General features: G+C 41.4%; 2 protein-coding genes across 4 annotated transcripts; both read left to right on the top strand.

The window, feature by feature from the left end:
- Nucleotides 1–115: 115 nt before the first annotated feature.
- On the top strand, nucleotides 116–13,293 carry evc (EvC ciliary complex subunit 1). 3 transcript variants are annotated; one of them, XM_085406116.1, is made up of 20 exons: nucleotides 116–590; nucleotides 695–808; nucleotides 1,032–1,121; nucleotides 1,615–1,838; nucleotides 1,934–2,018; nucleotides 2,118–2,216; nucleotides 2,299–2,427; nucleotides 2,533–2,694; nucleotides 2,809–3,025; nucleotides 3,751–3,899; nucleotides 4,086–4,184; nucleotides 4,260–4,472; nucleotides 8,862–8,971; nucleotides 9,088–9,289; nucleotides 9,386–9,598; nucleotides 9,710–9,845; nucleotides 10,836–10,926; nucleotides 12,513–12,639; nucleotides 12,735–12,831; nucleotides 12,919–13,293. In XM_085406116.1, the coding sequence occupies exons 1-20, from the start codon at nucleotides 411–413 to the stop codon at nucleotides 13,065–13,067; spliced, it is 2,886 nt and encodes a 961-aa protein (XP_085262242.1). In that variant the 5' UTR covers nucleotides 116–410; the 3' UTR covers nucleotides 13,068–13,293. The 3 variants fall into 3 exon arrangements, with proteins under 3 accessions (XP_085262242.1, XP_085262243.1, XP_085262244.1); XM_085406117.1 differs by having other exon boundaries at nucleotides 1,035–1,121; XM_085406118.1 differs by lacking the exons at nucleotides 116–590; nucleotides 695–808 and adding an exon at nucleotides 846–869 and having other exon boundaries at nucleotides 1,035–1,121.
- An 85-nt stretch (nucleotides 13,294–13,378) lies between these two features.
- Nucleotides 13,379–20,143, top strand: LOC146669493 (major intrinsically disordered Notch2-binding receptor 1-like). Its single transcript, XM_085406119.1, has 4 exons — nucleotides 13,379–14,179; nucleotides 15,056–17,069; nucleotides 17,481–17,699; nucleotides 17,982–20,143. Exons 2-4 carry the CDS (start codon nucleotides 15,066–15,068, stop codon nucleotides 18,174–18,176), a joined length of 2,418 nt encoding a protein of 805 aa, XP_085262245.1. The 5' UTR covers nucleotides 13,379–14,179; nucleotides 15,056–15,065; the 3' UTR covers nucleotides 18,177–20,143.
- Nucleotides 20,144–20,714: the final 571 nt, after the last annotated feature.

Below are 20,714 nucleotides of genomic sequence, written 5' to 3' on the forward strand. Positions count from 1 at the left end.
TCTTACTTGTGTCAGTGTTCTTATAGACATTGACTCCCTTATTTTTATGCAGAGATAATTCATCGTGCTTTAACATTGAAAGCAAACGTATTTCATTTCCGATCTAGCAGCACGGTCTTGACTCACTCTGAAAATCTCCTTCCAGCCCTCTTTTTTTTTTAGTTAGTCGTTTTAGGACAAGGTTTTGGCTCAAATAAGTTGCTGGAAATCGTAGCTTGCTCAAGTTTAGAACCGTATTTTTTAACGAAACACGAAAACCTTTGAAATCATTCTCGAGCAGATAAGTTTGGTGTAGAGATTGTTTTTTTTTTTGTTTGTTTTTTTTTTTAGCTAGCGTCAGATGTTATTGTTTACTCGGTGAGTCCTACAAAATGCTCCGTATTATTTCTACAGTTTGAAGCAAAGCAAAGATGGAAGAGAGGGAAATGATGGCGGAATGCGCCACCGACGTTTTGGTCAGTTTCCCCGAGTCGCTGCATCTGTACACAGGACTGCTGACAGTAACTACAGTGTGCGGAGGGCTGTCGGGAATATTAGCTGCTGCTCTTTTGTATGTCTTCTGTCTGAAGCCTTTGCTGTTGACGAGACAAGTAAGCATAAATAGTCTCTTCCACATCCGCTGAATCCACTGTATTGATTCCTTACACTTTACATTCCATATTTGAGATGTTTGTTTTCTCTTTTGTCCCATCAGGGTTACAATGCAAGTAGACTGCTTGAACCTGATGATGCTGAATTAGACAACAACCAAAGGGACTATGTCAGCAAATGCAAGGAGGAGGCTCCAAGTGGAACCACTCATGACAAAGTATTACTCTAAGACTCAATTACTGAAAGTTAGTGTTGTTTTGCACAGGTACATGAATGAGGTAAATCAAGTCCAAAATTACCACAACATTCATGCCCATGATGACTGCTTGTAAACTTCTGACCAAAACTGTGCATACATAAACTTGGATTTTTATTCAGTGTCACAAAGTTTTTGATGGTTAAGACTTCTCTTTAATAGTTTACTCTGTTTACTTATTGAGCAGGAGAAGAAGCAGCCACCCGTGAACAGCGATGTGGCTGCTTTTGCATCCAGAGCAAAAGTGGTTTATCCCATCAACCAAAAATACAGAGTAAGTCCACCATCTCTAGAACATGTGGCAGAATTACACGTACACAACTAAACAGTGTTTTATTCCAGATATGCTAAAGTCTTTCCTTTTTTGGGGGGCTAAAGCTGTTAATTTTGTCTGTTTACCACAAATATCAGTAGAATGTGAATGAATTTACGTATGCAGACGAATCCACGTGATTAACTAACATTGCAGTTGAAAAATATTTTGCCAAATATACCCACAGTATTGTTAAGTGCATGTGATCAAAGTGGATTGAATATTAACTTGATGCAAATTAACTGATGGAAGTTTGGCTTCGATTGACATACACTAATAAGTAGTAGTTGCATTCTTCCATTAACTGCATATTTCATTAACTACAATATGCACAATGCTAGTTAGAAATACAATTGATATAAAGAATATGTATAAGTTGTGTTTTACAATGACAAGAAGGAAACATGGCCTACTTGGCTACTGATTCCGCTTTATGTTTCACTGTTCCTGTCAGCCTTTAGCAGATGGAGCATCCAATCCGTCTCTACATGAGCACTCAAAGTTGCCAGTGATGCCTAATGAAGAGTTGTCCTCCTTCATGGATGGAGAGTCTGTGAGCCAAGAGCAGGACAACGATGGCAGCAGTCAGTTCATTTTCTCTTCGCTGTTCCCCAAGAGCTTACAGAACCAGAGATTTAACAGGGTTTCCCACTATCCTCACACACTGACACAAACGGGGTAAAAAATAACTGTACACACACATTATAACCACCAATTAATCATGGCACATTGCACAGATCCAAGTAACAACACTCACCCATTTGTTTACACAGTTTTGGAAGTAGGATCAGCCTTTACTGTTTGGCCCTGCAGGACATACAACATCACTGCTCTCAGCTTCAAGACGGAAAATATCTGGTGAGCTTTAATCATCTGTCTTATAATGTACTAGATTTCTTGTAGATATCCTTTAAAGAATGTTGTCATACTAATATATATTTTTTATTCATATTTTAGATTTTTCTACAGATGGTGAAAATAATATTGAACTATCGGTTTCCAAAAGACAAAAATGATGCTTCCTTTTCCAAGAATATTCTTCAGATGCAAGAAAAGGTAGGAGTCAATTACTAGTACTCTATTTAGAATCACTGACTTTTAAAACTTTTAATGTAAGCATCAGTTTTTATCGTTTAAGGAACTGAATGAGTTGAGGAAACAGTTAACTGCAGGCCAAGCTGTGAGTGAGAAGAGTCAAGATGATCCGTGCACATTGGAAGAAATTGAGAGAAGTCAGAAAGATCTTCTTGAACGTGGCCTTCAAATGGTAAAAGTCGAGAGGAACAGCTGTTTCACATCTTTTGGACTCCATCTATTTATGCTGTCCTTCCATGAATAAACATGGCTGCACAATGTTTGTTTCTCTTCATAGTCCAAAAGTTTCAGCAAACAGGTGGAGGACTTGTGCAAACAGCTACTTAAGAAGACCAGCTCTTTCTCTCCAGATGAAGCTCAGAATGTGATTCAGACTCTGATTCAGACACTTCTGTTAGTAGAGAAGCATCTGCTGAAGGCTCAAGAAGTAGATCTAAAGGTTAACCAACACTCGTCATTTGGAGTAGCGTTTATTTTTATTCTCATCACTTTTGTCATCATTTTAAGACTGAAAAAATGCTTCTGAGTATTTCTGTTATTTTCCATTTCTTAGAAAATGCAACAGAAGTTGTTGTGGTGGGAGGAGCTGACAGGTCTCATTCAATCCCAGCCTGCCTTGCTAAGACAGGAGGTGACTCTAAGGCAAGGCTTGATGGCTACAACTCTGGAACAGCTGACAAGCGATAACATGTTGAAATTTAGCCAAATGGAAAAGATACTTTCAAAAATTCAGGCTACACTGATTGAAGGCCTTCAGCAGTGCACTGACGGTAAGACGAATAAACTGAAATAGTTTTAGTTGAATCTCATGAAATTATTGTGTGGTTCTACCAAATAAGAGAATTATATTTGACAGTAAGATGTATGTTTCTTAAGGCATATATTTACTAAACAGGAAAAAAAAATGTAATGACAGTTTTGCAGTGATTGACCAAATGTGTGTGGAGTTATCTTCTAATATACTCAAATGGTTCCCAGAGACAAATGGCAATCTGTAATATCTAGCCTAGTTCTTAAATTTAAGTGTTGGACTCTGAAAATAGGCCATTTTCTGGGAATCCTCTTTAGCTCCTTAAATAAGGTCAAGTTCTTTCAGGACAGCAGAGAGTATCATACTGTATGTATTAGTGCATCCCAGACTCTCAGCCTCTTTCTACATATCCCTCACTGTTGTCATAGACAACAAAAACAGGACAATGCTGTTTAGACGTTAACTGTGCCTACAATTTTCAGCCAAAGAATCTTTTCTTTTTGGACTTATTGGTACTTTTATTTCCTTTTGTGCTCGAGATTTTAATAATTGTGAGAAACCTAAGTAGACTATGGAGCTATGCAGTTAGGAGACATTGTTCTGTCACGACTACTTGCTAAATACACCAAGTAAAGCATATTACTTAACTTTTATTCTATATTCATCAAACTATCTTTGCACTGCAATAAAACAAATGCAGTTGTCTTGATAATCCTGAGCTTGACAGATTCCTCTATGCTGCAGATTGCATGAAAAAGACAAATGAGCTGGTGAATGAGAAGTGCAGCAAAAAGGTGTCCAAGAGGAAGAAGCTTCAGAGGAGTCACACCAAGGAGAAGAGCCGTGCCTTAGAACTGAAACAGAGTCCCAGTGACCTACAGGAGCTTACCAAGGTCAGGTACAATACCTTAAGGATTACTGTTGAAATGGGATTGTGTGAAAGAGCTTTAAAGAATATGATTTTCTGTTGGTACTTGAGGAATTTTCCTCTTGTCAGTTTTAGTCACTGTAGTTACAATAACTAGGCAAAAGAGACCATGGAAAGTGTGCAAGTAAGTCTGAGCTTATGTGCCCTCCAGGTATATCATGAGTTGCTGATGAAGCACAGGCAACAGATTTGGGACTTGGAGCAGCAGCAGGACAGAAGGGTGGTTGACGGCCTCTGTGACCTCTGGAAGGTAAATGATCAATCGCTAAATTCTGTCTGCTTACAGAGCTCGTCTGTTTTTCTTATGTAGTTTCTGTGTCTTCAGAAACTTCGTACCTCTTGGTCCAAGAGGCTCGGGGAGCTGGCCAAGGATGTTTTTCTCTCCTCTGTTCCTGCTCAGACAAAGCTCTCTGCTGAACACTGTGAGAAACTGTGGCTGGATCTGGAGCAGGAGCTGTCTGCTCAGCTACAGCAGGTGGAGTGCACTACCAGGCAGCAACTGGATGACATTAGGGCTGAGCTGGATACATATGAACAGGTAGAAAACTTGTGTTGAATCTGTGTCATTGTTTCATTTCACATTTCAAATTTAATGAATTTTTTTTCCCTGTACCGTTTTTTCCGCACTATAAGGCACACTGTTGAAGAGTGGGTCTGTTTTCATACATAAGGCGCACCATATTATAAGGCGCATTAAGACAAACAAAACAGTCAGATAACTCGACCTTTATTAAGCTCATTCACAGTAACTCTTAACGTTGTTAAGCTGTAACACTACGCTGTAACTTTTTCAGTCCATTCAACTTCCACAATTCCATCAGATTCTTCACCTTCCATGTCTGAGTTAAACATCTGGGCAATTTCGGCATTAAGCATGCCCGGATCCCTCTCATCATTATCCGAATCAGTCTCGTTGCTGTTACTTAGCTGTTCAGTGATTATTCCAGCCTTTGTGAAAGCTCGGACAACACTTGACTGATACCTTAGCCCAAGCATCCACGATCCATTGACAGATAGTGGCGTAACTTGCTCGGCGTTGCCTCCCTGTCTTGGTGAATGTGTGTTCGCCTTCTGTCATCCAATGCTCCCACGCAGCTCATAATTTAACTTTGAACGACCTGTTGACACCAGTATCTACAGGGAGTGCAGAATTATTAGGCAAGTTGTATTTTTGAGGAATAATTTTATTATTGAACAACAACCATGTTCTCAATGAACCCAAAAAACTCATTAATATCAAAGCTGAATGTTTTTGGAAGTAGTTTTTAGTTTGTTTTTAGTTTTAGCTATTTTAGGGGGATATCTGTGTGTGCAGGTGACTATTACTGTGCATAATTATTAGGAAACTTAACAAAAAACAAATATATACCCATTTCAATTATTTATTTTTACCAGTGAAACCAATATAACATCTCCACATTCACAAATATACATTTCTGACATTCAAAAACAAAACAAAAACAAATCCGCGACCAATATAGCCACCTTTCTTTGCAAGGGCACTCAAAAGCCTGCCATCCATGGATTCTGTCAGTGTTTTGATCTGTTCACCATCAACATTGCGTGCAGCAGCAACCACAGCCTCCCAGACACTGTTCAGAGAGGTGTACTGTTTTCCCTCCTTGTAAATCTCACATTTGATGATGGACCACAGGTTCTCAATGGGGTTCAGATCAGGTGAACAAGGTGGCCATGTCATTAGTTTTTCTTCTTTTATACCCTTTCTTGCCAGCCACGCTGTGGAGTACTTGGACGCGTGTGATGGAGCATTGTCCTGCATGAAGATCATGTTTTTCTTGAAGGATGCAGACTTCTTCCTGTACCACTGCTTGAAGAAGGTGTCTTCCAGAAACTGGCAGTAGGACTGGGAGTTGAGCTTGACTCCATCCTCAACCCGAAAAGGCCCCACAAGCTCATCTTTGATGATACCAGCTCAAACCAGTACTCCACCTCCACCTTGCTGGCGTCTGAGTCGGACTGGAGCTCTCTGCCCTTTACCAATCCAGCCACGGGCCCATCCATCTGGCCCATCGAGACTCACTCTCATTTCATCAGTCCATAAAACCTTAGAAAAATCAGTCTTGAGATATTTCTTGGCCCAGTCTTGACGTTTCAGCTTGTGTGTCTTGTTCAGTGGTGGTCGTCTTTCAGCCTTTCTTACCTTGGCCATGTCTCTGAGTATTGCACACCTTGTGCTTTTGGGCACTCCAGTGATGTTGCAGCTCTGAAATATGGCCAAACTGGTGGCAAGTGGCATCTTGGCAGCTGCACGCTTCACTTTTCTCAGTTCATGGGCAGTTATTTGGCACCTTGGTTTTTCCACACACTTCTTGCGACCCTGTTGACTATTTTGAATGAAACGCTTGATTGTTTGATGATCACGCTTCAGAAGCTTTGCAATCTTGAGACTGCTGCATCCCTCTGCAAGATATCTCACTATTTTTGACTTTTCTGAGCCTGTCAAGTCCTTCTTTTGACCCGTTTTGCCAAAGGAAAGGAAGTTGCCTAATAATTATGCACACCTGATATAGGGTGTTGATGTCATTAGACCACACCCCTTCTCATTACAGAGATGCACATCACCTAATATGCTTACCGTATTTCCCGGACTACAAAGCGCACCTGAATATTAGCCGCACAAGCTAAAATCAGGGGAAAATCCTGTTTTGTACATACATTAGCCGCACCTGACCAAAAGCCGCAGGTGTTTCAATGTTGACTCATCATATGTAAGAGAATATGCACAAAGGGAATTGTCAGGAAAGAGATGGCTGTTTGGAGACACACCCCTTTTATTAATATTTTGAAAAACAAGTTATGGGTACATATTTGCACATGTGCTGTGCTTCATAAATGAGTAACAAATGTATTACATAACAATAACCTACAGCACACCAGAAAAATAGATTCGGACTACCTTTTAGGCTCAGGTGCAGTGACACGGCTTTAACAAGAAGAAAAGTCAGTCATTCACCACCATCTTCCTGCGCTCTAAAACCACCAAAGTCCTCTTCTCCAGTGTCGAATACGAACAGGATCAGGATGGCTTCGTCATCCACTCTCAGCTTCTTTCCTTCGTTGTCACTTTCAAAACCAAAGAAATCCTCATTGTCATTGTCAGTGTCGGAGTCGAACACCCTCTGAAGGGCCGTGGCGGTGTCCTCCTCTTCATCATGCAGCAGTCCAGCCCTTCGAAATCCGTTGGTGATCGTGGATGTTTGCACACTTTTCCACGCTGTCAGAATCCACCGGTGGAGTTGAGCACAACTTGCTTTTCGCAAGTTTATCGCCGCTCGTCATCCACGACTCCCGCTGAACGCGTAGCGCTACTTTGAAGTTTGTTTTTCGCGCTACTTGTACGGCACTATGTTGCCTGGCGGATGGACATGTGACCAACATACCACTCTTGAACCCCGATCCTTCCGCCAGGCAACGTAGTGCCGTACAACAGCGGAACAAACAAAACAAATCGTCTTACGATATCACAAAAATCATGGAAAATCCATAGAAAAGCCGCACCTGACTAAAAGCCGCAGGGTTCAAAGCTTGTGCAAAAAGTAGCGGCTTATAGCCCGACAATTACGGTAATTGGTAGTAGGCTTTCGAGCCTATACAGCTTGGAGTAAGACAACATGCATGAAGAGGATGATGTGGACAAAATACTCATTTGCCTAATAATTCTGCACTCCCTGTAGTGGTGAGACGGGCACGCATGGAGTTGTAGATCAAAAGAGACAGAGATTTGTGGAAAAAGCCATCCGGTCTCTTGACATAAACTTCCCTCAGCCACTCGCTCATCTTCTCGTCCATCCATCCCTTTGAGTTAGCCTTGACGATGACGCCGGCCGGAAACTTTTCTTTTGGCAAAGTCTTCCTCTTGAAAATGACCATGGGTGGTAGTTTCTGGCCATTAGCTTGGCAGCCCAGAACTACAGTGAAGGATGACTTCTCCTTCTCTGCGGTGCATATAGATACCGTACTGGTCCCTGTTTTCTCGACAGTGCGGTTCACAGGGATGTCAAAGGTGAGGTGGACCTCGTCCATGTTAGTGATGAGTTCTGGCCGGGTCTTCTTTTCAGTGATCTTATTCTGGCAGTAGGTGCGGAAAATGGCTAGCTTTTCTTTGTAATCGTTTGGTAGTTGCTGTGAGATAGTAGTTCTTGTGCGGATTGAGAGATTATGCCTTTTCATAAAACGGAAGCACCAAGAGGGTCCCCCTCGAAAGTCGTTGATCTGCATGTCACGTGCTACCGCTGTTGCCTTGAGTCGAATAGAGACTGTAGAGACACTTCTACCTACTGTTCTCTGTTCAATAACTGTTCAATTTTGTCCTCTAACTGCGGCAATCGCGCCTTGTTCCCTTCGGAAACTCCTTTTGGTCTTCTTTATTAGTTTTAGGTCATCTTCTTGCTTCCTCCTCTTGCGCACCATGGACTCATTAATACCGAATTGTCTCGTAGCTGCTCTATTTCCATTTTTTACTGCATAACTGATTGCTCAGAGTTTAAAATCCACTTCGTAAGCATGTCTCTTCGAGGGGTGCCATTTTGGAGTCGTTATACACACACAACACGGTAATGTTATGTTGAAGCACAGTACGTATTACTCCGCGAGGATCCTGGCAACGGTAACCGTAATGCTCCGAAAAGTGGTACTAAAAAATGTTTTTGACAGATTTTTGAGCATCGTGTACCACATAAAATCAGTTTGAGGTCAGTAAACACAAACCAAAATTCATACATAAGGCGCACTAGATTATAAGGCGCACTGTTGATTTTTGTGAAGATTTCAGGATTTTACATGCGCCTTATAGTGCGGAAAATACAGTAATTTCTTCCGATTTTTAAACCCTGCCCAGTGATCTAATTAAATGAGAATCTTACAAAATTGCTTTTCCTTGTTTTAAACTGAGCTTCTCTTTGTGTAGGTATGGACTGAAGGGATTGCTTTAGGGCAGTCCTGTCTGCAACACCTGAGGGAACAACAGATGAAGCTCATCCAAGACATGGTAGCCAAACAGAGCTACACACTCAACAGGTAAAATCGTAAAAAATATTTATGACATATTGAGTGTATAAAAAAACTAGGTCTGCACTGTGGCCAAATCCACTTATGAGTTAATAGGAAGTAATGGAATGTAATATTTCTCTTAGTGAAATGGGGAAGCTGATAGAGAAGAAACATGAGCACTTTCTGCTGGTTGTGCAGAGGCACTTTGTGGTCAGGCACTTTTGTCTACATATGCTGAAAGAGATGAGGCTGTCCAAGCTGAAGGCACTATCTCAGACTGATTTCAGAGCTCTACTAATAGAAGATCCCAGTAAAAACCCGCTGTGTGTCAATTTAACTCTCAAGGTGGGAAAATTCACACATATAAACACAGTTGTTTTTAATTTGTTCAGTGTTTTAATAATTCTTCTGTTGAACACTGTTATCTGCTAACGGTCACAGAATGGCAGGCCCAGCCTAGCAGAGAGACATCTGGGCCCAGAGAGTCAGCTCTTGGGGAATAGCTTCCAGCAGGAGTTCCTGTCTGAACTGGAAACGGGAACAGAGCTCCTTCAGAGCCATGCACAGCTGGTACTAGGCAACACCCTAAGCTATGCCATTCAACAAATGAGGGAAGACCCGCCTACAGAGTTACAGACCGCTTCTAGCCTGAAGGTAAGACCTGGGTGAAAGTTATTTAATTTCACTTATTTTAATAAACTGAGAATTAGCTTCCAGTGGTTGGTTTTCATTAGGTTGCAGGCTAAAACCTTTTTATTCCACTAGCACCACCTGACGGAAGCTGCTGCAGAGAGCGTTTACTTGACCAAAGATTCTCTTACTTCGCTGGTCCGAAGCTACTATTCCCACCTACAGGATATCACCAGAAAACTGCGCCAGGATGATTCAAAAATAAACCAGGGTGAGACAGACCCAGCATGAGTTTAGTTTTTAAACTAAAGTAACCAGAGTAACCCTGTATTCATTACTGAGTACTCAGAAATCTTGAAGGAGCTGCCTTCTTATTTGTAAAATAATTTTCTCATTTGTTACAAATGTCCCCTTCCAAATAATCCCAAAGGAGTTCTTTCGGTTTGAAATCTGGTGACTGGAGGACAATTAAGTACAATGAACTTATTGTCAACAAACCACTTTGAGCTATTTGATGTAAAATGGTTGAAGAGGAAGGATGGATTGGTGCCTTCATGTTGGTTACACTCGATTTGTATTTCCAATGTTTTGGTGAGCCTAGCCTCAGTTTCCTGTTCTTAGCTGACAGGTGTGCCACTCATTGTGGTCTTCTGCTGCTGTAGCCAATCTACTTCAAGGTTGATGTGTTGTGTGCTCAGAGATGCTCTTTGGTATACCTTAGTTGTAACAAGGTATGAAGAATAGGACTTGTTACCTATAAACTACTTCAAGGTGATAGGTAACTCATATATAAAGTGGTTATTTGATTTCCCTCAAAAGGAGGCAATACTCTAGGCATTTTCTCCCAGTACACAGCACTGACTGTGAACACTTAGCGAGTGTTACTGTAAGAGCTGTGATAGTACAGGGTTGAGATAAACTGTTAACAGAAGAGAGCAGATGATGCTAGTCAGATGTGTTGTTATTGCTTAAGCTATGAATGATTTCCTGTAAGGAGGAAGGAGAAGCTGAAATGACTTGCTTCAGAAGTGCTCGATCGAATAGAGTTCACCATTTTCCAATGTGAGATAACTGAAGCTTCTTTTGATCTGTGAATCAAGAAGAGGTGTTCTATTAGAGTCAGAAAATAACATAATAGAGCTGAAATGAGCATAATAAATGGCAAGTTTTACATTTAAAATTGTACGGCAGCTAGTAGTCAATAGACAGAAAATCCACCTTACTCTTTTTACTCTTGTAAACATTTCCTTCAATCCTTCAGAGGTGAATGAGGGGCAAGAGAGCAGCAGGGCCTTGCTGAGAGAGCTAATGAACTGGAGCAAGAAACCCGGATCTGCTGAATTCCAACAGAGGTACATAAAACTGGTAGAGCTGGTTTTTTTTTTTTTTTTAAGTGGTACTTTATTGTAAATTAATTCTTACAAAACATGTACAGTGGTCCCTTGGTATAATACGGTTCACCTTTCGTACCCTCACTGTTTCGACGATTTTTTTTGGTGTGCAATCTTGCATGCTTTTTTTTATTTATTTATTTTTTTACAGCACATTGTGTTCTGTGTCCTGATCAGCTGGAGACCATTGTCAATCAATCTCCTCCGTGCTGTGTCTCCTGTACATTACAGAATTACAGATCGCTAGCATTGTGACTCGAAGTGCTGTACTGTATGCTTGTAAGTTTTCTCCCCAACAAACACAACAATGTCGACGAAACATTTTGCACTGTAAAAGGTACCTGCCCTAGCACCCAAAAGGCAGAGGAAGATGCTAACCATCGCACAAAAAGTTGGACTTCTGGACATGCTAAAGGAAGGCAGAAGTTACCGGGGGGGGGGGGTTTTCAGACCATATGGCACAACGGATTATACAGGGTGGGCCATTTATATGGATACATCATAATAACATGGGAATGGTTGGTGATATTAAAGTCCTTATTGTGGCACATTAGTATATGTGAGGGGGCAAACTCCTCAAGATGGGTGGTGACCATGGTGGCCATTTAGAAGTCGGCCATCTTAGATACAACTTTTGTTTTTTCAATAGGAAGAGGGCCATGTGACACATCAAACTTATTGGTAATGTCACAAGAAAAACAATGGTGTGCTTGGTTTCAACGTAACTTTATTCTTTTATGAGTTATTTACAAGTTTCTCACCACTTAAAAAATGTGTTCAATGTGCTGCCCATTGTGTTGGATTGTCAATGCAACCCTCTTCTCCCACTCTTCACACACTGATAGCAACACCGCAGGAGAAATGCCAGCACAGCCATCCAGTATCCGTAGTTTCAGGTGCTGCACATCTCGTATCTTCACATCATAGACAATTGCCTTCAGATGACCCCAAAGATAAGAGTCTAAGGGGGTCAGACCGGGAGACCTTGGGGGCCATTCAACTGGCCCACGACGACCAATCCACTTTCCAGGAAACTGTTCATCTAGGAATGCTCGGACCTGGCACCCATAATGTGGTGGTGCACCATCTTGCTGGAAAAACTCAGGGAACGTGCCAGCTTCAGTGCATGAAGAGGGAAACACATCATCATGTAGCAATTTCAAATATCCAGTCGCCTTGAGGTTTCCATTGATGAAGAATGGACCCACTATCGTTGTAACCCATATACCACACCAAACCATCACTTTTGTTGTTCCAACAACTGTGTCACATGGCCCTCTTCCTATTGAAAAAGTTGTATCCAAGATAGCCGACTTCTCAATGGCCACCATGGTCACCACCCATCTTGAGGAGTTTGCCCCCTCACATATACTAATGTGCCACAAACAGGACTTTAATATTACCAACCATTCCGATGTTATTATGATGTATCCATATAAATGGCCCAGCGCGCTACTTCGCGGGTTATTTTTAGAACGTAACTCGCTCGATAAACGAGGGACCACTGTATATAATTTTCAATTTATCTTTGTTTTCAAATGTATTAGGGTTGAACTTCACAAAAGAAAGGTGCTGGAGCAATATGATCTGGATCAGGAGATGACTTGCGAGCAGCTTAGGCAAAAGAAAATAGCCCAGGATCAAACCATGCAAAGGGTCAAAGAAGAGTTACTGGTTAGTATGCTTCGTCTGCACTGTACTTTTTGCTAGTAGGTGTATTTACATCCTTTAGATGTGTTGTGTTAACATTGTGATGCTTTGTCCATTAGGAGGCAGAAGAAAGCTTCATAACTGAGCTTGCAGCTTTGGCCCGGATTTCTGTCCAGAGCCATGATCCAGAACACAGCAGTGAAGAGGACGACATTGGTAACCACCCTTACCCCAGACAATTAAATTGTGTATATTCCCATTTCACTCTTTCATGTCCTTTTTAATTTGTTTGCGTTTGAACAGGTGATCAGAGTGCCCCGATACTGGACCTGCTGGCCCTTAATCCAGCATTAGATCCAGCTTTGAACCCTTCACTCACCCCGACTGTAGTAACACCAGTGAAGAGTTCAAAACAGAAGAAGGAAAGAAAACGAGAATCTCATCAGAGTTGACATCATTTCACAGCGTTTACATTTTCCTGCAGTAATATTCTGTAAAAGGTTGACTCTTTTGTTGTTGTTATAGTTTTCCTCTTATAAAGCCAAAATGTCTCTGTTGATACTAGTATTGTCATAAAAAGGTTTTAAGTCAGAGTTTAAATACTGTTATTCTGAAATGTTTCCCTCAGTTTTTCTGTATTTTTAAGTGTATCATGACATAACAACTCACTGAAAGTGATGAATTGTGTCTTTCTTTCATACCCGACTATGAGAGCTGCTACTCAACTGGCCCTGTCAGTAAAGCATTTACTGCCTACACCCACACTGCTTTTCATACCACTGCTCATTCTCTGTATTGATTCCTGAGTACACAGGATGATGGATGCTTTTCTAGTGAGTTGTTGGATGAATTAGAGATGTCCATCCTCATTGTAGCAGAGTGCTACTACTCAGCGATGAAAGCCTCGCATCTCTCTTGGTCTAATGGGGTTTTAAGTACAACCCTTTATGGATGATAATGCAGAGTAATGGTGAAAACTCTGGGAGGGCTGGAGTCTGGCAGACACTTTTGTGTGTGCACAGCAATCCAGCAGGCAATTTAGCCTGCACCTTATGGTTCACTGTCGGTTTGAAGTTTAAGGAGTGTCAATTAGCAAACATCAATTTTTAATCTGCCCTTTATTTTCATGCTCATCTTGCACACATAGCCAATTATTGCCATGGCAGCCTGAGAAAATATGCTCCAGGTCCTGACCCACTCTTGCACATCACAGTGCCCTGCCAAGAGTGTTTCTCCTGCACTGTGTCAGTTAGAAATGTCGGTGTACTGTTGACTTTACAAGTGTCGTCGCTGATCTGTGGTGAGGGGAAACCGTTTGGATGTATTTTGAGGTCCCTTAGGGGACTGCAGGGACTTGTGGGAAGATGACCTGATTTCTAATTTTCTCCTCTCCTGCCTGGGCTGTGGGCTCGACACTGATTCAAACGCAGAGAAGCCCGTGAGAAGAATGACTAAAACGATGCTACACCAGACCTATTTGGAATACGGTTTCTCTGTCAGTGTAAATCTGGATGTTTGGTTGATGGATACAGGCGTGGCTGTAATTCTGCACTGGTAGATTCAGGTAAGTGGAAATACACTTAGGTTTGCCTTGGGATATGCTTCACTGTTACCGACGTGTTTACAACCTAAATTGCATATTTGCAGCATTTTTCTGTAATTGGTTTTATCCCATCTGACACACTAATCCAAAAGAGGTCATGGTCTTTTTTTTTTCTTTAAAAACAAAAGAAAGACAGCGGTCCATACTGTTTGTATATTTAGATCATTTACAAATGCAACAATTGGAGTTTCCAAATGCACGTCAGTATGTTCATCCATATGGTCTTCATTTGTTCAGTAAATGCCCTGAAGCTGTTAATAGAAAAGGTGGATTAAAAATGTCCAGTGAGGTAAGTGTGCGCAGTGTGACGCCGTCATCAGATCAGATGATCGTTTATTTTAGGACCCCAGAATAAGGTCGCTTTCCAAAACTGAAAAAAGTATCCTCTGTACAGGAAGGTGTCTGAATCACTTCTGTAACTAACAGAAACTTGTAAGCTAATATAAGAACCTCAGCATAATAAATGTGACTGTAAAATGAGTAAGACATCATTTAGAACCGGTAAACTATATTTTTATAATAATAATACAAAAGAAATGTGTAGTAGTAGTAATGCCTAGGCTACAATAACTTCACTTACATCACTATTTTGTTATTTATACACAGCATGTGCATTATTCTGATTTAAGTAATTCAACAAACATGCTTTCCTGGGGAAACTATTTTATCTTCACTCACTTTTTGACTGGTCAAATATAGGACTTCAATTCCCTTTGCAATCATGTTTAAGTGGCTTTAATACTTAGTAGTTTTGTGGCATTGTCTTGCATTTGAGAATTGCTATATTTAAATTGTAGCAAACTTTGCCTATCCTAACTGCTTTCTTCTGCTTGTCAGGTGAGCAACCATGGCTAACCTGCAGCAGGAATACCCTGGAGTTCTTCTGGGGATCCTGGAGGAACTGGCCAATATGCGCCAGTGGCTTACGTTCCAGGATCTTTGTCGTATGGTCAGCAGCCGCTTTGACCTCGAGCACCTTATTGAGCTCAGGAGTTTGCTCTTTGCTGCAGCTAGCAGGGATCCCTGTTTCCCAGCCACTCTGTTCAGGGACAGAGTTTCTACCAGAGGCCAGGGGCTATCACCCATAGGTGTCGCTGCTGACATAGTAACTATCTTCAATCTTATTCAGATGACGGGTGGGGTCTCTGAAGGGAGCCAACCAATGAGAGCTCCCACTGTCCTGCCTGTTGACCAGTCCCCAGGCCCCAGTCTGCCTGGGATCCACCAGCTGAATATCCCTGGTCGAGAACGAGTACACACCCACTCTGACTCCAGTGGCCAGCCAATTGACCAGCACTTGCTTTTTCCAAAATCAAATTACTCAGCGCGGAAACGAGCAAGTCTTCCCCCGGATCCTATCTCACTTGTGTCCTCCCCCCCAATAAGAGCGAGGGCTGTGTCTTTCGACTTGCCTCACACCACCCTTCTGTATCCTAGCAGTCAAATCTCTGACAACGCAATGAAGAATATCTACCTACCTTTGGAAACAGACAGTGAGTCTAGTGGAGATTCTGCCACCGTGGAGGTGTTTGAAGCTGAACAGGGAACATCGGTTGACCAGAAGAGAAACATCTTCAGGAAAGACTTCCACAACCAGCCACCTTTAATACCCCAGGTCACTGTTAGCAGTGAGTCTCCCAGTCCCAACAAAGGGCAGAAAGGATTCGACAATCTCAGCTTTGATATGATCCCTAATCCTTACCCATCACCAACAGCAGTTTACCAGACTCCAGAGCAGCGAGTTAAACATGAAAGCTTGGATGACCTACAGGACTCAACGTATTTCGGACCCGGCTCTATCCCGGAGCCATCCCCACGGCACCTTCAACCTCCTAGGACAAAAAAGCATGCATGGAGCAGTAAAAGTCACAGTCTAGAGGATCGGCTAGGCCTAGACAGCATTGGGATGGGCATAGAATCACAAGGGGGGCAACTTCCAAGACGTTCAACCCCTGCTATCAGTAGGGGCTTTGGGGGGTCTTCAGGAGGAGAGAGTGGAGATAGTGGATTGCCAGGTGGAGCTGATGGATTCAAAGCTCAGGCAACACAGACAGACCCACCGGACCCTCGGCGACTCCGTAGCCTTGTTCATGCTGATCGCCTCTCTTTTATGACCTCATTAGATGACCCTGAGTTTGGGGAAGATGACATCAGTGCAATCTTTCGTTTCTTAGATGACATTAGTATGTGTGGTTCCACAGGAGTCCTGCACCCCAGTGATAGCACCGCTAACCAGGACACCCCTGAGGCTAGACGTGGCCGGCTAGGTCAACTCCAGAGGCTCTTTCACTCTCTAGAAAGCAGTGATGATGGGCTGAAAGCCAGTGTCTGTAAGTTACTGCTTCGTATGAGCCAGATAGAAAGACAACTAGAATCGCTGAATGATGTGAAGTCTGAGATTTCCCAGGTACTTTCTGCTTTACAGCGATTAGATGAAAAGATCCAGCAGCCACCCGGAGGTGGCGGACAAGTTACAGGTGGGAGATGGCTTGAACCTCTTAGTGGTGTCTCCTCTTTCATGAGCCACCCTTTAACTCCTTCCGAATCATCAGAACCTCAACCTTTGTCTGCATCTGGACATCTGTTTCCCGCTACCAGCTCCAGTAGTCTGGACTGGAGCCGTTGGAATACTCCAGGAGATCAAACAGAAAGCAGCAAAGGTCAGGCAGATTCAAAGGGCGTGAAAGAAGGGAAGAAGGATGCATCATCTAGTCGTGCCTCTAAAACCCAGCCTGAAGAGAAAAGTGTCTCTGACTCCAAACAACTGAATGTGTCTAACTCTGCAAGAGACTGGACTGTGTCATTCTCGAAAAGTAAAGATGGCAAAGCTTCACAAAGAAAAACCGGGCAGGTAGAGTAATTCCACATAGTATTTGATCCTATATTTTCTATGATACAAAAAATAAATGTTAGATTAGAGATTAGTTCATAAGCATATAATTAATCGCCCTTAAATGTACACAACAGTTTCAGCCATGAGTATAAACATGATGTTCAGCCTCAAAAAGGCATGTTTTTAACTCTGTATTTTGCCGACTAGACATCTGTGATTATGTGGTTGTTTGACAAGTGAGCTATTGGTTTAAACTTTTAGGATGACTAAGATTTGGTCAAGACTGAAAAGAAGTATATTGAAATGTATATACATTGTGGTATTTAGCATAACTAACATTGTCGACTTACGGAATTTTAAATACTTTAAAGATGTGTTGTCATCTAAACAGCATACATAAAATCTGTGTTTGGTGCATATTTATTCTAGGCAGATCAGTCGGGCAGCACCACTAACCTACTCTCCCAAAAGCCTGCCAGCCTGGTGGAACAAGTGTTTAACTCATCCCTGTTCCACCACAAAGACAGCAGTCTCACAGGGGGGCTAAGCTCTGGAAAGGTCCTGGACCCCAGATTGGCCGAGGGAAGGGGAAGACCAATATGGACTGTAGATGACAGAGAAGCACGAATCTCACCATTGGACTTACAGGCAAGAATTTCTGACTTTTAAAGCGACACAAGCAGTGTGGAAATGACACAAGCAAATATGTTGTATGATTTTTTTTTTTTGATTGCCTAATATCAGTGCCTAATGCAGAGTCAGCTGACATCCATATCGATCAGTCAAACTTTATTTATATTTATGTGTTGCACATTTAATGTCTTAGTGCAAAAGGAAATGAATGGTCAGCCAATAAAAACATGGAACAAGTGTGAAATAATAAATATATATCTACTTGGTATAGAAACTAAATGGAATTATGTCCCTCAGGCTCCCGAGTCTCTGAACCCGAACAACATGGAGTTCTGGATGGACGACATCTACAATCCAGGCTACGATGCTCTACTCAGGCGTAAAGAAGCTGATCTCCGCCGGGCCAAGATCTGCAAGCTGATTGCACTTATAGCCACTGCAGTGACTATCATTCTCATCATCGTCATTCCCATTTGCACCATGGCCCAGTGAAGCCTCTTCCAGAAAACTCACTTTCTTGCCTGATTTCATTTAATTTGTTAATATATTTATTTTCAGCAGCTATGAGCTGTGCCTAGGACCATATATGGGATTCTTATTGAGATTAGTGGAGGAGAGACTGTGACTCTTGAGCGGGTTTGATGATCTGCGAATGATCAATACCTCCTTTTATTTCTCTGCATGCACCATCATTATTTATTACTTCAGAAATACAGGAGGATTTTAACTGTTACTGGAAATTACATATAGCCATTCCCTCGTACAGTTACATACACACTGTAAATCATCTCCCGTGCCATTTTTTTCTCCCATTTGCTATGATTTATTTCATGACTTATGTTCCTACTAAACTGAAGCGACTGCAAAGGAAGTAACTAACTTTAAAGGTTTTAAACAGTTCTACAGTAACTGATAGCATATGTTGAAACTAGTAATACTGAGCCAATGCAAAAGGGACTTTTTTTTTTTCCCCTCCTTTCGTCTGCACTTTTCTGAGAAACAGCACTGTTAAAAAATGCATTGTGAATATGCTTGAGCACTGAACACTGCCTGACTTGTTCTTGCTGTTCGCCTGAGAACAAACTAGGGCTTATTTCACCTCTATGTAAGATAATTGTTTCATTAGTAAATCAGAGTTTAACATCTGTAATTTATAAATAGAGTTGGATTTCTTTTTATAATTAAGTTTAGTTTCAACATTTCTTCTTGTACTTTAAAAGATATACTGCTCATAAAATGTTAAGTTATTAAAAAAATAATATTTTTATAGAGTTTTCGCCCATTTTCAAACTGTCTAATCCATTTTTGAATGTGTCTGACTTGTGGAGCAGAGTGTTTACCAAGCGTCAGGTTTCACGAAATGAAAGTTGTTGTTGTTTTTGTTGTCGTTCGTGATGCTTTGGCTCTGGAGCAGTGAAAAAAGGAGGGAGCCCTTTCCAGTAACCACTCTCTGAGTGGATGATTCCACTTGTAATTTAATTGATGGGATGTTTTGGAGTCCACCTATGCACATTATCTTTTCACAGTACTCACTTGCCAATAGCTTTTCCACATTTTTGCAGACTCACTTAGCAGATTCCTCTGCTGTCCTTTGAAAACGTCCTGTGAACTAAGTATGCTAACTTTTTGTCCCTGACTAAAGAATACATTGCGGCTGATGTCAAATCTGTTCATCTATAGTGGGATACAACAATATATCTCTGCAACAAAACTACCTGTGTAAAGCTTCTATCTTTCAGCTTTTGCTGTCAGAGTGCTGTTGCTTGAACTCTAAAGTAAGGCTGTGATGTAATGTGCAGAGTTCCCTTTATTGTGGTTAAAATATAAAGCACACTTACAGTAGACTGTAATCTAATACATCCTCATCGGAAACCACAGCCTTTCAATGACCAGATAATTGAATTAAATACACCACCTCAACAAAAATGTAACATTGTAAGCTGCTCAACTTCAGTATTTTTCAGGACTAATTGGATTGCATTGCATCTTTTAGGTACACATCTTCCTCTGATGTGGATTGGACAGTTGTCATGCCATAAAAACTTCACTTTGCACAGGATGTATAGAGAGAGTGGGTCGTGCTTCAGTGTATGGGCCTAAGTAGATGCACTATATACCTGCCAAGTGCTCCCCATGAGGCTGTTTGTGGATCCATTACCTTTCCAATGGTGCCAGTGAGAAGACTTAACTCAGCACAATCTGCACGGTGCTTCCTTTCAAACTTCTGTGCATTAGACCATCCTCATACTTTTTTAGTCTTGAAATGCACATAACACTTTTGTTTGTAATGTCGATCTTGTTTTTGTAGTATCCACGCAACTTTTAGACAGACAGAGGAAATCTGTAAACTTGTTATTCGAGTAAACAATGCCTAAAAAAGAAAACTTGATCGCGAATGTAAGAAAAACATGTCACCATACAGTTTTCTGGTGTGCAATGCTTCAATGATGCAAGGATGTTTGTTGACTTGCCTGTCTGCATAAACTCATTAAAAGGGGTGTGTGCCTTTTACAGCAGTTTGTCTGATTTAATAAACTCTAAATGCAAACCTAAATGTAATATATCATAATCATGCACTTATAGCAACACAGAGAATGGGGGAAATCCTGCAGAAAAGAACTGCACTGCAAATTTAATTATGTCTCATTTTTCCTCAAGTGTGTGGTTACACTTGCAGACAGAACAAGTCCATCCATTTTAAGAAAGAGCTGCTGATTAGAGGGGAAAAGAGATATTCTGGCAGTCAAATGATCCATGACTAGAGGAAATGTACAAATAAAGATGAATAATTGATAAAGACATAAAGGACGCATCGACTGACAAATCTGATTATCTCAAATCAGCTATAGTGGACTTGAAGTACTCAGAGAGTTCTGAAGTAATGCTCATTTAAAAAAATAAAAAAATAAACCAGCTAAAACCTTTTTTTGAATTGTAAACTGTTCTAATATGGACACTTACATGTAAGTTCTGCAGTTGAAAGCGTGTGTGTGTGTTGTTGTCATTAAATCTTGCACAAAGAGCTCCTGC

Source organism: Rhamphochromis longiceps, linkage group LG5, assembly GCF_057381845.1.
Source record: "Rhamphochromis longiceps isolate RC_006_pf linkage group LG5, R_longiceps_female_GT1.1, whole genome shotgun sequence".
In the NCBI taxonomy this organism is placed as follows: Eukaryota; Metazoa; Chordata; class Actinopteri; order Cichliformes; family Cichlidae; genus Rhamphochromis; species Rhamphochromis longiceps.

Bases quoted from the DNA above. Each gene is read 5' to 3' on its own strand.
- evc (XM_085406116.1), top strand. From the start codon at position 411: ATGGAAGAGAGGGAAATGATGGCGGAATGCGCCACCGACGTTTTGGTC. The intron at 4,473-8,861 runs GTAGAAAACTTG...CTCTTTGTGTAG, and splicing joins AGCTGGATACATATGAACAG to GTATGGACTGAAGGGATTGC. The intron at 10,927-12,512 runs GTACATAAAACT...CAAATGTATTAG, and splicing joins TCTGCTGAATTCCAACAGAG to GGTTGAACTTCACAAAAGAA.
- LOC146669493 (XM_085406119.1), top strand. From the start codon at position 15,066: ATGGCTAACCTGCAGCAGGAATACCCTGGAGTTCTTCTGGGGATCCTG. The intron at 17,070-17,480 runs GTAGAGTAATTC...TATTTATTCTAG, and splicing joins CACAAAGAAAAACCGGGCAG to GCAGATCAGTCGGGCAGCAC. The intron at 17,700-17,981 runs GCAAGAATTTCT...TATGTCCCTCAG, and splicing joins TCTCACCATTGGACTTACAG to GCTCCCGAGTCTCTGAACCC.